The 15,979-nt window shown below is 49.6% G+C and overlaps 2 protein-coding genes across 3 annotated transcripts in view; one reads left to right on the top strand and one right to left on the bottom strand.

Annotated features, from left to right (window-relative positions):
* Armc7 (armadillo repeat containing 7) overlaps window positions 1–12,010 on the top strand; it is a 15,217-nt gene extending 3,207 nt beyond the window's left edge. For both annotated transcript variants that reach the window (XM_028752811.1, XM_028752810.1), the window contains exon 3: window positions 10,221–12,010. In XM_028752811.1, coding sequence (XP_028608644.1) covers window positions 10,221–10,582 — 362 coding nt within the window. In that variant the 3' untranslated portion in view covers window positions 10,583–12,010. The remainder of the gene's footprint in view (window positions 1–10,220) is intronic.
* On the bottom strand, window positions 11,966–13,525 carry Nt5c (5', 3'-nucleotidase, cytosolic). Its single transcript, XM_028752813.1, has 5 exons — window positions 13,307–13,525; window positions 12,838–12,938; window positions 12,701–12,761; window positions 12,403–12,517; window positions 11,966–12,294 (listed from the first exon to the last, which is right to left on the bottom strand). The coding sequence occupies exons 1-5, from the start codon at window positions 13,484–13,486 to the stop codon at window positions 12,149–12,151; spliced, it is 603 nt and encodes a 200-aa protein (XP_028608646.1). The 5' UTR covers window positions 13,487–13,525; the 3' UTR covers window positions 11,966–12,148.
* Window positions 13,526–15,979: the final 2,454 nt, after the last annotated feature.

The raw sequence follows: 15,979 nt of genomic DNA, 5'->3' as shown, positions 1-15,979 counted from the left end.
TTTTTGGTTTTTCGAGACAGGGTTTCTCTGTGTAGCCCTGGCTGTCCCAGAACTCACTCTGTAGACCAGAAATCCGCCTGCCTCTGCCTCCCAAGTGCTGGGATTAAAGGCGTGCGCCACCACCGCCCGGCTTCTTTTTTTTTCTTTTCTTTTCTTTCTTTTTTTTTTTTTTTCAGCTTGCTTTCTTAGAGAACCCAGGACCACCAGCCCAGGGATGGCACCACCCACAAGTGGCCCTCCCACCCTTAATCACTAATTGAGAAAATGTCTTATAGCTGGATCTCACGGAGGCATTTTCTTAAGGGAGGCTCCTTTCTCTGTGGTAACTCCAGCTTGTGTCAAGTTGACACACAAAACCAGCCAGTACAATGTTCCAAATAGACCTTTTGTTTTCTAACAATTTGAGAAAACTTGAAGAGACTGGGAGTATGACTCAGTTGAGTGTGTGGTGGCCCGATCCTGTAGTCCCAGCACGCAGGAGGGAGGGACAGGCAGACAAGGAGCTGGAGAACACCTTCAGCCGTGGAGCAAATTCAAGCCTGAGCCACCCAAGACTTGTTCTCAGCAAAGCGGAAAGAAAACGAGAAAGTCGCAAAGATAACGAGTTCCCAGACGTTCACACTTTTTCCTCTTCTTAACTCCTTGCGTTGTCTGCTTCGTAGGCTGTAATTAATGAGCCGGTGTTGATCTATCACCATTGACCAGTCTTTATAGTGTTCATAGGACCTTCATCTTTTTCTCCTAATACACTTAGCCTGGAACTCACGGTGGAACATTAGTGCCAGTGTGATGTAGCTCTCTCAAGTCCCCTTCATGACCTGGCTGAACGACTGACTGTTTGTCAGGCATCTCCATGATGAAGCTGCCCCCTCCCCTTCCATAGTATACTCTTGGGACAGAGGTTATTACATAAATTGTCTTAAATCTCTTAAAACTTTTTTTACATTTATTTAGTCTGTGTCTGTGTCTATGTGTGTGTGATGACAGGAACATGGAGGTCTGGGGCAACATGCAGGGGTCGGTTCCCTCCTTCACCGTGTGGGATCAAGGAAGGAAGCTCAGGTTGCCGGACTTGGCAGCAAGGGTCCTTCCTCAGTGAGCCTTCTCTCCAGCCCCTTCAGTCTCCTTTAATCCTTACGTTTGGGAGATTCTGTGCCAGGAGAGATGTAAGCAAACATCTGCCTTCCCTGTAGGGCGTCAGCAGCGACCAGACCCACCAGAGTATATCTTGTGTAACCACTGATTTTACTGGGCCTGCTTACAGAACATGGGTGACCCTACAGCAGCTATACCACTAAAAAGCCTTGCCCCAGCTCAAAGGATGATTCCCTCTAGCTGCATAGATGGAACCCCTACTCCCACCCCCACCCCCAGTAACTTCCCACCACGAAAACTGCAGCACCTCCATGGCCACAAGCAGTTAGTGCTTGGTCATATACAACAACTGAGGTGCAGGGGGAAATCCCCAAGAATCCAGAGAGGTCTGATGGCTGATCCCCTCCTGAGGGAGCGTCGGTAGTCAGCAAGTCTCACTGTTGTACTGATGAAAATGACAGCTCAGTGTGGTGTCATATGTCCTCAATCCCAGTGCTCAGGAAGCAAAAAGAAAATGACCGCATGGTGTGTGTGTGGAAGGTAATGATTACAGTGCTTCATAGGTGACCCATCGGTCCATAACGCTGATCACACCACATGGTCTACACATCTATAAGATGTCCCTCCTTCCTGTATGTCTCTTTGCTCTTAAAGGTATCATTTAGCTCAGGGCTTCTTCTTTTTTTTTTTTTTTTTTTTTGAGACAGGGTTTCTCTGTGTAGCCCTGGCTGTCCTGGAACTCACTCTGTAGACCAGGCTGGCCTCGAACTCAGAAATCCGCCTGCCTCTCCCTCCGGAAGTGCTGGGATTAAAGGCGTGCGCCACCACCGCCCAGCTAGCTCAGGGCTTCTTAAACTTTTCTCACTCAGGAGCCCTTTTTGGATACAAATAAAATTGAGGAGGAGTATAAGACAGGGTTTCTCTATGTAGTCCTAACTGTCCTGAGATTCTCAGTGTAGACAAAGCTGGCCTCAAACTTGCAAAGATCCACCTGCTTCTATCCCAAGTCCTAGGATTAAAGGGCTGTGCCACCACTAGTACTTAGCTGCCTGAGAAAATTGTATCCACATACAGACACACACATAGCTATCTAAAATAAGTACACTAATCAAACATAACAAGCCATAAATACAGCTCTGGCACTTAGGAGGCGGAGACAAGAGAACCAAGAATCTTGGGTGATTTTCAACTAAATAACAGTTTTGAGACCAGCCTGAGTTACACGAGACCCTCCCTGTCCAAGGGGGCAGGGATCCAGTATAGGTATAATTTTGCTGTTTATTAAGGACAGTGTGTATACTAACAAGATTGATTGTTCATTTTTCACACACTCAAACCTGACTGAATGTTTGATACTGTGGGAGACAGAAAGAACCCCCCGGTGATTTTTAGAGTTCTGATGGGTTTGATGTTACAAGGCCAGTGCTGAGAACCCTGATTCGCAGAGATACAAAGTAACAATGGTAGGTGTATGTTTAGGTTGGGTTTAAAGCTTTGCATACCACACCCAACTAGCCCGGTTTCAGGACCTCCACCTGTGCTATAACCTCGGGAGGAGGTGAGCCACAGTGATTTAGCTTGTCTTTCTGTCTCCTCCATTTCCTATAACCTAGAGACTCTGTTGAACAGCCTAACAGTTCAGTGAGCCTTTTTATCCCTGAATACATCACAGTGCGATTTAGAATTCTTAGAGACTCCCAGCTCTTCTTGAATACAGCTGTTCTGGGATACAGGACTGGAATACAGAGCCTCCCATCTTTTCCCACAGTGCAGGAGCTCTGAGACCCATGGAAATCCTAGCTATGGCTGAGGGTCCAAGGCTTTAATTCTAGCACTTGGGAGATAGAGACAGGTGGATCTCTATGAGTTCAAGGCCAGCCCGGGCTGCAAGGAGAAACCCTGTCCTGAAAAACCAAAAAGAAAAAAGAAAAAAAAAAAAACCCAAAACTCCAGCTATCCTCACCCTCCACAAGCAGCTGCTCTCTTAAGTACAATGATGAAGGAATTCACTGTAGAAGTCAGGACCCAGGAGAGGCTAGTGCCGCTGTAGGCTGAGGGATGCAGCCTCACATGCAGGGGCAATGGTGGGCTCTGGGTGGGACCTAGGGGTCTTCAGAATATCCCTATGGGGTCCTCTATACCTGGGCTAAGGTCGGAGCCCAGTTGTCTAGATCTTACTGCCTCTAGCCTAGACCCCTGCTCTTCGAGAAGCATGTTATTTATACTAGATAATCTAAAAGGTCTAAAAATTGGTCCAGGATAGGATCAGGAGTTCAAGGCCAGCTTCAGCTATATAATGAGTCTGAAGTCAGCCTCAGCTTACAGGACCCTGTCTTAAAACCCTCTCCAAGTGCATAACCTTGGTCCCAGCACTCAGGATGCAGAGCCAGAGGGATCTCTGTAAGTTCCAGGCTAGCTAGGGTCTACATAGTGAGTACTTTGTCTTAAAAAAAAAAAAAGAAGTAGGGTGCTAGAGAGATGGCTCAGCGGTTAAGAACACTGACTGCTCTTCCAGAGGTCCTGAGTTCAATTCCCAGCAACCATATGGTGGCTCACAACCATCTGTAATGGAATCCAGTACCCTCTTCTGGTGTGTCTGAAGACAGCTACAATGTAATCATATGCAATAAATAAATAAATAAGCCAGGTGGTTGTGGCATATGCCTTTAATCCTAGCACCTGGGAAACAGAAGCAGTTGGGTTTTTGCAAGTTCAAGGCCAGCCTAGCCTACAGAGTGAGTTCCAAGACAGCCAGGGAAAAATCCCTGTCTTTAAAAACCAAGTCAGCCCCAGTGTTTTCTTTTTCCTGTCCTTTCTGTCTTCACACAGTCTAAGTCTCCGGGGCAGGCGCTGTGTTGATCCTATTGGTCTTGTATTTATCTTATGCAACTTAACCGGAGAGTCCCAGTGGGACCCAGATGCAGATTGGATGGCGGTTGTCATTTCCCGACCTTGGACTGCCTCTGGCACTAAGAGGGGAGCACTGCCATGCACTTGCTCTGCTGCTGCTGCAAGCACTGGCCGCCTTGGAGAGTCTAGTCTCTGTGTCTGGTGGGAGTACTTAAGGGGAGTCCCTGAGAAGCAGCCTGGCTGTAACCATCTCAGCAGTTAGGAGTTTGCCTGTCGCACCTGGTGGGGCCCAGACTCAGGGTCACATTTACTCACAGAGGAACCAGCAGGCACTGAGCAGCCGTCTGAGTCACGAGAAAGCTGTCCATAATGTGATTTTGGCTGAAAAGTGGATGGATTACAAGGCACCGGCTCTAAAGCCAGGATCTCAGCAATACTCAATACTGAGTGGAAGAATGGAACGGAAGCTCTAGTTAAAAACATCCTGTCCACCTGTCCATCCCAGAGCAACATGGAGACGCAGGGCGACCACAGGAGGATTTTGCTTCTCTGAAAACCGATTCTTAGGATGCCACAGGGCACTTGGCAGTTTTGTTGCTAAAGCAGGATTCGTTCCTCTGAGAAGTCAGGTTAAATTGGCTACCTAGATCCTGCAATACATATCACTGCCACCAGGTGGCGGCAGTGCTCAATGGCTAAGTCCTCTACAGCCTCTTTGGAAAGCAACAGTGTATTTCTCTTGTAATTAATGTCTTTGACAATTGAAAGCGTTGTTTTTCTTTTCTTATTTATTTAGTTATTTATTTGTTTGTTTGTTTTTATGTGCATTGGTATTTTCCCTACATGTATGTCTGTGTGAAGGTGTTGGATCTCCTGGAACTGGAATTATAGACAGTTGTGAACTGCCATTGTAGGTGCTGAATTGAACCGGGGTCCTCTTAAAGATCAGCCAGTGCTCTTAAACCTCTGAGGCACCTCTTCAGCCCTGTCTTTTTCTTTTCCAGTAAAGAATAATGCTATGCGTGCACAGTCCCAGCTACTTGGGAGTCCTAGGCAGAGTGTCTCTTCTAGTTTGAGATAAAGCAGGTTTATTTTAGGTGTAACAGTTATGTGTATTTTAATCATGTGACACACAGCTGACCAGTGTGGTGCAGGATTTACAGAATTCAAGAGAGAGATCTCAATATGGTGGTTCATGATGTAATCCCAGCACTGAGAGACAGAGGCATGAGGATCTCCAGAAGTTCAAGACCAGCCTAGTCTACGTGGGGGAATTCCAGGCCCTCCAGAGCTACACAGGAAGGCCTTGCCATATGCATACATGCATACATATATGTGTATTTTCCTCTTACTCATAGCTAGTGACAGCATTTTCAGAGTGCTGAAGTAAAACCCAAGAACAAATTAGTGCCCAGTGAAGCTTTTTGTTTACTTTTATACAAATGTATTGCATTATGATTGTGCATGTGATGTGGGAGGGTGTGTATCCATGCATGGAGTCAGAGGACAACTTCATAGCGTCAGCTCTCTCCTCCTGCCCTTACGTGGGTTCCTGTTGTTGGATTTTGGCCACCAGGCATGCTCAGGTACCTTTACCTGCAATCTCACCGACATGTTTTTATTTTTGTTTTCATTTTCTTGTCTCTCTGTGTAGCCCTGGCTATCCTGGAACTCACTCTGTAGACCAGGCTGGCCTTGAACTCAGAGATCTGTCTCCCAAGTGCTGGGATGAAAGTCATGCACTACCACCGCCCGTCCTGTCTACCTTGTTTAACCCCAGGAAATCCCTTGAGAGCCCTTTCCAGCCCCAGCTCCTCCCCTGGGATTCCATGTCACCTGTCTCTCCAAGTTCAGTTCTTTCATCTCAAGTTCCATCTTTCAGGGGTTTCTATGGTACTGGTGTCCAGCAGAGTCCTGCCTTTGAGTCTTGCCTCTAGCTCTTCAGCCCCGACCCCCATCTTTGTCTGTCCAAAGCAAATTCTTTAGCTAGTCGGGACTCTTTCCTTTCTTTTTTGGTGGTACCAGGAATGAGCACCGGAGCCTGTGCAGGCATCCACCACAGCCACGCTCAGTCCACCGTGGCCACGCCCAATCCACCGTGGCCACGCCCAGTCCACTCTTGCTGTTTGTACTTATCTTGTAAGTGGAGTATGATAAATGTACAGTAGGACTCACACAGTGGCAGTCTAATTAATCCTTGAGTCCATTAAGGTATGAGCCCTACATGTACCAGCAGCTTCTTGGTCAAGAGGTGTCTTGTTTCTCCCACATGCCCCAGGCAAGCACAGCTCTTACCTGCGTTCCTATGGACTGCTTTTACCTGCTCTTGGTCTTTATTTAAGTGAGGTCATGTAAGATCCATCCTAAAGCTAGCTTTTTTTTTTTTTTTTTTTTTTTTTTTTTTTTTTTTTTGGTTTTTCGAGACAGGGTTTCTCTGTATAGCCCTGGCTGTCCTGGAACTCACTCTGTAGACCAGGCTGGCCTCGAACTCAGAAATCTGCCTGCCTCTGCCTCCCGAGTGCTGGGATTAAAGGCATGCGCCACCACCGCCCGGCCTAAAGCTAGCTTTTTAAAATACATACATTTTAAATTTTAAAAAATTCTTATTTTATATATTCTCATCCCTAAGTCAGTTTTCCATCCCTCCCCTCTCCCTTCTGCCCTCTCTCCCTCCCACCACCCTTTTCTCCCTCCCCTGTTGTGAGTCTCTCCCTCCCACCCTCTCTCCCAGATCCACCCCCACTCCATGCCTCCCTTGAGAAAAGAGCAGGCCTCCTAGAGACATCAACCAACCCTGCAAGCATAACACTGCGTAACAAGCTACAGTAAGACCAGGCACATAACATCACATCAAAGCTGGACAAGGCAGCCAGTAGGAGGAAAAGGGGCCCACAGACAGGCCAGAGAGTCAGGGGCAGCCCTGCTTCCACTGCTAGGATTCCCACAAGAACACCACATACTCAGCCATAACATCTGCAAAGGACCTGGGTCAGACCTCCATGGGCACCCTAATTCTGCTGCCTCATGAGTCCTGCTCAGTTGATTCTGTCAGCCATGTTCTCCTGGTGTGCCCCTGAGCTCCACCTGATGTCCGGCCGTGGGACTCTGCGTCTGCTCCCATCAGTTGCTGGATGACGTTTACTTGGTCTCTTTGATGGTGATTCTGCTAGGCTCCTGTCCCAGAACAAGCTGCAGGCAGGACAAACTGAAGGTTGAAGGTTTGGTGGCTGGGTTGGTGTCCCAATCCCTCTCTCTTCGTGAGGCCTTGCCTGGTTACAGAAGTCCAGGCTGTGTCTAGATGTCGCTAGGGTTTCTTACCTAGATCCTTGAACCTTCCACTGAACTCTATTTCCACCTTGCCACTGAAATGCCCTCCTCCAATTTCAGTCCTTTCTCCCAGTATTTTCCCTCCTTCCACCCCACTAAATCTGGGTTGTAGAGAGGCACGGTAACAGAGACATGTGGGAGGCAGAAGCAGATGAATCTCTATGAGCTCAAGGCCAGCCTGGTCTACATAGCAAGTTCCAGACCAGCTAGAGCTACCAGTGAGACCCTATCACATACGGCCACACACAAAAAAACTAATGTGCGTTCTTGAGCATGGGGGCCAGGGGTGGATGCTGAGGGTTCTCTTCTGTGGCTCTCCAGTGTAGGTCTTGAAGACAGGGTCACTCATTGAATCTGGAGCTCACCAAACGAACACACACACCCCCACACACACTCCTGTCTCTACCCCCACAATGAAGAGGTTACATACCCACACAATTATGTCTGGCTCATTTATATTGGTGCTAGGATCAAACTCAGCCAAGTACTTTAACAACTGAGCCAGTTCCCAAACTCCAAAATTTATATTTTTGTTTTGTTTATCTTTAGGATTTCTAAACTATTTATTTTATGTGTGTGTATGTGGTGGAGGAGTGGGAAGGTCCATGTGGACACATGCCGATGACGGCCAGAAAAGGATGTCAGATTGTATGAAGCTGGAGTTACAGGGAAGAACAGCATGTGCCAAGCCTTCTCCTCAGTCCTTGTGGGTTGTGTTTATTCATACATGAGTATTTCTGTGTGAATACTATGGACACCGTGGGGTCCTATGGAGGCCAGGTTTTCAGATTCTCTGGAGCTGGAGTTACAAGTGGTTCAGAGCTGTCTAGTGTAGGTCTTGGGAACAGAACTTGTGTCCTCAAGAAGAGCAGAAAGTATTCTTAGACATGAGCCATCTCTCTGCCTTTCTTGTTTTGTCTTTGGGACAGAGCTGTATTTTGTAGCTATGCCTAGCAGTGAAGGCAGACTTTCATGTTGGTGTTTTAGTGCAAGCCTGTAACCCAGCACTCAGGAGGCTGCAGTGGGATGCTATTCCAGGCTAACCTAGGCTTGAAAGCAAGTCTGTCTCAAAGGTAATCCCCAAAACTCTCTTGAAGATATTACCTTTCAATTAGTGTGTGTGTGTGTGTGTGCGCGTGCGTGTGTGTGCATGTGCCCCCATGCCCACATATGCTTGAATGTGATGTCCACAGAGGCCAGAAGGGAGTTTAATATCCCCCAGAAGCTGGAATTCATGCTACCCACTGGGGGTCCCGGGGATCAAACTCAGGTCCTCTGCAAGGGCAGTACACACTCTTAGCTGTTGAGCCATTTTTCTAGCCTGGAGACATTATTTTTTAAAGCTCTATATGATATTTTTCATCCAATAGGCTTGCTGTGATTTACTTATTGACTGGGTTTGCTGCTTACACTTAGCATGTCCTGAAGCTTCTGGTTTCTTTCCTTCTCACTATCCTTTTGGAGGAGGGAGGACGCTGGGCATAGAAGTCAGGATGACTTGCATTCTGGGCAAGTCACTGAGTAACCCTCAGACCTGTGTTACTTTCCTCCACAGCTCTTCTCATTTAGGGATGGGGTGGATTGTTGTTTGGTTGGGTGGTTGGTTGTGGGTTTTGTTGTTTTCAGACAGGGTTTTTCTGTGTAGTCCTGGCTGTCCCGGAACTCAGAGATCTGCCTGCCTCTGCCTCCTGAGTGCTAAGATCAAAGGCATGTGCCACCACCGCCCGGCTCCACAGCCCTTAGCTCTTCCCAGCAGGCAGGCTCAAGGAGGTGGACTGAGGCAGGGACTCCGATGGGTCTAGTACTTGGTCTTGGTGCCCAGCCCATTCTTCTTGTCTTAGAAACTCTCTGTCCGCCGGGCGGTGGTGGCGCATGCCTTTAATCCCAGCACTTGGGAGACAGAGGCAGGCGGATCTCTGAGTTCGAGGCCAGCCTGGCCTACAGAGTGAGTTCCAGGACAGCCAGGGCTACCAAAAAAAAACCCAAACCTCTCTGTCCTTCTCCCGGGCCCATACCCTATTCTTCATCTCCAATGGATGCTGTCAGCTAAGCAGAGGGGCCTAGAGCCCTGATGGCTGGAAACTGAGTCACTGAGTACAGGAAGTAGTCTTCCTGCATTGAGGAGCCAGAGTGAAGCAAAGTGTTCCTCTTAGATAAGGCCTGGGCTGGAGAGATGGCTCAGTGGTTAAGAGCTCTGACTACTCTTCCAGAGGTCCTGAGTTCAATTTCTAGAACCCTCACGGTGGCTCACAACCATCTGTAATGGGATCTGATGCCCTCTTCTGGTGTGTCTGAAGACAGCAACAGTGCACTCATATAAATAAATAAATCTTTAAAAAAAAAAAAAAAAAGGAAGAAAGAAAAGGCCTACAGGTCAGTGAGTTGAGGGGACCTAACCTGGGAGGACGGAGGGCGGGGTCTTGCCCCTCCTCCCTGTGCAGATCCAGGCTTTGGTTCTTGTGTCAGGGTTCTTGCCTGCATGTATGGACATGCACTACATGCATGCCTGATACCCATGGAGACAAGAGGGCATTGGCGCCCTGGAACTGGAGCCACAGGCTCTTGTGAGGCAGCATGTGGGTTCTGGGAACAGAACTTAGGTCCTCTGGAAGAGCAGCCAAAGCTCTTACCCTCTGAGCCATCTCCTGACAGTTTTTAAAAGTTCAGAGCCCTGGTATCTCACTCTAGACTTTCCTCCTCTTCAGAATTCTAGTAACACCGAAGCATGGTGTTGTGTCCTTCCACTTGAAGGACATGTATAGTGGCAGGCTGGACTTCTGAAGCCTTGGCAGAGGACTGGGGCTTGGTGACCTTGCAGTCCTTGTCCATGGGCAAACTTCTCCTCAGGTCCGAGTGCTTCCTCAAGTCTCACTAGCCAGAGAGAAGCTGGGAGGGGGATGAGAGGAACCTGGGACCCACGCCCCCGGCTCATCATTGCCTTTCTCCAGGGGGACTCTGCAACCTGTGTCCCGACAAGGCCAACAAGGAGCACATCCTGCAGACAGGCGGCGTCCCACTCATCGTCAACTGCCTGTCCAGTCCTAACGAGGAGACGGTGTTATCCGCTGTCACCACACTCATGTACCTCAACTCCCCAGGCACCCGCGCCCATCCTGAACTCACCTCCCTGCCCGTGGTCCAGTGCATGCTGCGCTTTTCTCTCTCAGCCAACACAAGGCTCAGGAACTTGGCCCAGATATTCCTAGAGGATTTCTGCTCCCCAAGCCAGGTGGCTGAGGCCCACAGCCAGCAGGCCCATTCTGCCCTGGGTATCCCACTGCCAAAGGCTGAGGCCCCACAGCAGCCCTGATCCAAGGACACTTCGAGATCCTGCCACCTTCTGTTCGAGACCAGCCCTGGCACAGGCATAGGAAGCAGAAGGCTGATCCTGAGCCCATCCTGCCCAGGTGGTGCTGTTCAGCTGCATGCAGGCTGCAGTCTCAGCATGACGGGCATTTACATCTAGGAAAAGCAGCAGGCGTGACGAAGCCAGACTTGAGATGCTTGGAGAAAACCAAAGCTGGTATGGCTTTCATGGACTGGCTCTCAATAAACTACAGACAGAACCACCCACCTCTGGTGCCCCCAGTGCCCAGCTAATACCCTCGTGTAAGAAGCTGCGCACCTGGGAGAGTGGCCAGTACCGTAAGTGTCCAGAGTAATTTTCATGGCGAAAATGCCGTGGGTTAACCCCTCCAGTGTTGAGGCTGAGTATCTGGGCACGGTAGCATTGACTCGGATAGCTCTGCAGACCTGAAATGACTGTCCACACAACCCTGCTCTCTGCTAGGCTCCCTATGAGGGATGCAGAGGTGAAGTCTCTTCCCACGGGTGTCACAGTTCAATGGGTGTTAACTAAAGGCCACTGGGCATCAGGAGCAAAGCCCTGCAGGTGCGAGCAGGATAAAGGACAGCTGCGTGCACAGGGGCACGCCTTGTCTCTCTGGGGAGGCCTACAGAGGATCCTGGGATGTAGACAGTAGCATCAGCTCCAGTGTGCCAGGCTGTGAACCTCTCATGTACCAGCTGCCAAGTGTGGCCTCCCTGTCCCTTCAGAAGAGTTGTTCTGGCTCCCTTTGCCTGTGAGTCGAGTCTTCTGACACTTTGGTGGCTGCCCTGGACATGAACCCTTCATGGGCTATCCCAATCTGCTCCCTGCCATTCTCTCAGGAGCCGTGAACCTCCAGTAGGTGCTGCCAGCCCCTTAGGACTTGGATGCAGACCTTCAGTAAAAACACCTAGAAACTAGATGCCCAAGAACCACAGCGGCTCAACCTGTGATCTGATCCCTTGAGAGACAGAAGCAGGAGGATGGCGATGAGTCTGGTCCAGCCCACCTAGTGAGTTCCTGACCAACTTGGGCCATGGAATAAGATCCTGTCACAAAGGTTCTGTAACTGGTGACCCTGCCCTCCTCTGCCAATGAGAAGAAAACAAAAAAAAAAAAAAAAAAAAGCTAGGGGAAAAGTGTAAAGTGTATGCCTGACAAGAAGTTGGGGTTTAGGAGAAATGGGGGCCCTGATCACTCAGCATTGTCCTCCCTTGACAGAGCTAGAAGGGCTGGAGGGGGGCTGGCCGTACAGCCACTGGATGAAGGAAGGAGGGGAACCTCTACCAGTGCGGCTGTCCCTCCCCCAGGAACTAGCCCTCTCCTGTCCCAGGAAAAGGGGCTTCAAAGAACCAAAGCCTTGCATTTGGTTTTTATTTTTATTAAAAATCTCTTGATTTTCTCACTGTATTTATGTGCTAGCCTCGTTTCTTCTGGGTGTAGGCTTCATGGGAGGGGCTGGAAGGCAATTTGTTCACGTGGCAGCTACAGTGGCTCCCTGAAAGTCACCTGTCCAGGCAGGGTCCTGCTGACCCAGGCCAGGGTCCTTCACAGGCTGGCTCGCTTACTGTCTATGATTCCCCTCCAATTGTCACTCCAGGAAAGCAGCCGTCTTCTTGTGGGGGACAGTGTCAAGTGCTGATTGTGGCAGCAGGTGAATAAGATATGTTCCCAGCTTGGGGTCTCCTCTAGACCTGGGGCAGTAAAGACAGCAGGCGGTCTGTAATCTGGTTATTTTTACTCCTGCCCCTTAATCCCAGCAGGCCAGATGCCTGGAGGCTGTCAAGGTTTACAGGCCCAACCTTGAATGTTGTCTTTGTCATCAATGAGCAGGTCTCCCATGACCAGCGTCTTGTCCCTTGTCAGGATAATCCGCTCCACAAACTGTGGCCCCAGGTTCTGCTCCACCCAGCGGTACTGTACAGGTGGGGGGGGAAAGGTCAGCGGAGCTAGCTAGGCTCAGAATGCAAGATACAAGGCACGGGGGCTGAGTGGGACTGAGCCCTCAAACGCACGGGACCGCCTTCACCCAGCCCCCATTTTCTGAAGCTTATTTTCTAAATCAAAATTGGAAAGCCAAATCTGCGCAGGCGCCAGCACCTTCTCGCCCACACAGTGGTCGTACTTCAGCAGTGGGGTGGTGCAGATGAAGACCTCGGTGCTGCGGAGAAGGGACGCAGTTAGACCTGGGGCACTCACTGGCCGTCTTCCCGCCGCCCCCTCCTCACCCTCCTTACTCTTGCATGTCGTTCATCTCTCGCAAAGCGTCCAAGGCCCCGGGGATGGGTTCCAAGTTTAGGAAAAAGCCTGGCGCTTCATACACACTGACCACTTTTTCCTGAAAGAGAGAGATCTTGGTCCCGCTCCTGCCTTCCAGCAGGGGGAGCCCAAGAGAAGCAAGAGAAGACCCACAAAAAAGATTCTGCAGCAGCCCTCGGTTCGTGTGTGTGTGTGTGTGTGTGTGTGTGTGTGTGTGTGTGTGTGTGTGTGTCTGGTGTGTGTGTGTGTGGTGTGTGCATGTGTGGCGTGTGGGGTGTCTGTGTGTATGCGCGCGTGTGGTGTGTGTGAGCGTGCGTGTGTGTACACCCTTTCAGGCTTTTCAGGATTTCTGGTTGTGGGGTGAACTGTGGATTCACACAGCTTGGCGGCCTAGAAGAGAACACAGACTAGAACTCAAGACTAGAGGTTCCCCGTCGGGTCTCCTACCTCCAGGTCCGGCCGGAGGGCTCGGTACTGCTCGTTGGCGAAGAAGCCCCGGCGCTGCTCCAGCGGCACGTGCGGGTCCCCGGGGAAGCGGCGGCGGAAACCCTGCAGGAGGGCAGACTCGAAGTCAGCTAGCACGCCGTCCATGTCCACCAGCACGCGCACCGGCCGCTTCACCGCCATTGCCACGCCCGGTGTCTCCGAGGAAGACAGCAGCGAGCACCGAGGATGCCAGACCCGGAAACAAGCTTCCGGGACGGGGGAAGGGGCGGGCCCGACTCTGTCATTTGCATAGAGTGGCCAACGAGGTGCCCAGGATGGCGTTTCGTCCCTTATGGAGCTGCCGCTCCTGTGCAGCATCGGAATCCCTCGCCCATGACCTCCAAGATCTGAAATACTTTGCAGAGGGGGACCCGCTCCGCTTGCTGCATGCATACTCTGCCTCTCCCATGCTTGTCAAGACTGGAGGCTGACAGAATCATGAGTGCCCCAGTTCAAAGCATGAGAAGGACCCCTTAAAGCCAACTGTGGGCATGAGCGGGGCTTTCATAAGCCAGAGTTGGTTTGAAACAGTTGAGTCCATTACTTTTTTCCCGTGGAACCGAGATCTCCCGTAGAATCGAAAGCTTTTATATCCTAGAAAATGTTAAACCTTGACACACGCAAACCTGTTCTTGTAGATGTCAGAGTCCATGGCAACATTACATTCAATTGACCAACCTATAAATGCAGGTTTCAGTTGAGTGAGCCCTCTTGCTGACTATTCTTCCTTATGTAAAGGGTTTGTTTTTTTCTGACTCGGGGTTTCTCCACATAGCCCTGGCTGTCCTAAAACTGACTATGTGAACCAGGCTGCCTTCAAACTCCCAGAGATTTGCCTGCTTTTGCCTTCCATGTGCTGGGTTTAAAGGTGGGCACCGCCACACCCCGATATGACATGACTTCCAAACCATGGCAGAAGTATGTCAACACGGAGCCTGACACCTCACTTGAAGAAAAGCCAGTTTAAAACAAACAAAGGAGCAGAGTATGGTGGCACACATCTTTAATCCTAACACTTAGGAGGCAGAGACAGCTCCGAGTTCCAAGTCAGCTACATAATGAAGACCCTATCTTAAATTTTAAAAACACAAAGAAGCAAACAAAACCGGTAAAACAAACAACAAAAACATATCCCAGCAAGTTCTTACTTAGGGACTGAATTTTCACTAAGACAGTTTTCACATAAACTGAGTTAAAAGGTTCATCTGCTGGTTTTTCTCTCCTGCCCTTTCAGTAACTTTTATTTAAGAATATTTTGAGAATCCCATACATGTATACAATGTATTTTTACCCTATTTACCCCAGATTTCCCCCAACCTCTCCTGGACATCTCCCCCCCCCCACCACCACCCTCATTTTTTTGCAACAGGGTTTTATGCACCCAGGTTTGCTTCAAATTCACCACCTACCTGGGATAGCCACTAACTCTAGATGCTCCTGCCCCTGCCTCAAGTGTTGGGATTAAATGCATGCACCACATGCAAGCACCCAGAGGGCCAGCAAGCTTCAAGCCATGGAGCTAGAATTAGAACCAGTTGTGAGCTGCTAAGTGGGTGCTGAGAACTGAACCTGGGTCTTCTGCAAGAGAGTGAATCTTATTTTGAGACAGGGTTTCTCTGCCTAGCCCTGGCTGTTCTAGATCTCCTTTCATAGACCAGGCTGGCTTCAAACTCACAAGAGATCCACCTGCCTTTGCTTCCTGACTGCTAAGATTAAACATGTGCTACCTCCGCCGGGCGGTGGTGGCGCACGCCTTTAATCCCAGCACTTGGGAGGCAGAGGCAGGTGGATTTCTGAGTTCGAGGCCAGCCTGGTCTACAGAGTTCCAGGACAGCCTGGGCTACACAGAGAAACTGTCTTGAAAAATAAAAAAATAAAAAATAAAAAAAAAGTGTGCTACCACTGCCTGGGCCAGCAAATGTTCTTAAGCACTGGGCAATCCTCCAAGCATACCAACCCCATTTAAAAAATGGTTTGAAAATGTGACTTTACAGATTCTTTTCTAACTTGGGGTGATAAACCCCATCCTGCAAATGTTTCCAGACAGTCCCCTAAAATCTGCTCCAGTAACACTGTGGCTGGTTGAACCGCCACACCTGCCACCAGGTGCTTATCTCTATAATAAAAGTTAAGGCCAACTATCAAGTTAGAACACCAACTAGGGAACTCCCTTCCCAGGAGCCCCACTCCTGCTAAGAGGCTGAGAAAGAGGGGTACAGTTTTTTTTTGGGGGGGGGGGTTTCGAGACAGGGTTTCTCTGTGTAGCCCTGGCTGTCCTGGAACTCACTCTGTAGACCAGGCTGGCCTCGAACTCAGAAATCCACCTGCCTCTGCCTCCCAAGTGCTGGGATTAAAGGCGTGCGCCACCACCGTCTGGCGATGGGTACAGGTTTACTCCCTGTGAGATTCATAGTAGAAAACCAGGCCTTTAACAGCCATGGCCCTATTCAGGCTAGCCTGTTGCAATACACAGAAATGATTGCAGCCTACAGCTGTCAATCAAATATTATGTAAAATATTTTAGAACCTAGTTATGCCTTTTTTTAAAGATTTATGTGAGTACAGTGTTTATCTCTTCAGCCACACCAGAAGAGGGCCTCAGATCCCATTAACAGATGGTTGTGAGCCACCATG

Source organism: Grammomys surdaster, unplaced genomic scaffold (genome assembly GCF_004785775.1).
Source record: "Grammomys surdaster isolate TR1022 unplaced genomic scaffold, NIH_TR_1.0 125940, whole genome shotgun sequence".
In the NCBI taxonomy this organism is placed as follows: domain Eukaryota; kingdom Metazoa; phylum Chordata; class Mammalia; order Rodentia; family Muridae; genus Grammomys; species Grammomys surdaster.
Note: the sequence above shows the minus strand (reverse complement) of the source record. Positions and strands in the feature narration are given on the sequence as shown.

What these genes read in the sequence shown, in the direction of transcription:
- Nt5c (XM_028752813.1), bottom strand. Translation starts at nt 13,486, where the DNA reads ATGGCGGTGAAGCGGCCGGTGCGCGTGCTGGTGGACATGGACGGCGTG. An exon ending in CCCTCCGGCCGGACCTGGAG is followed by an intron (nt 12,939 to 13,306) that starts GTAGGAGACCCG and finishes TCTCTCTTTCAG; the next exon opens with GAAAAAGTGGTCAGTGTGTA. An exon ending in GAGATGAACGACATGCAAGA is followed by an intron (nt 12,762 to 12,837) that starts GTAAGGAGGGTG and finishes CCTTCTCCGCAG; the next exon opens with CACCGAGGTCTTCATCTGCA.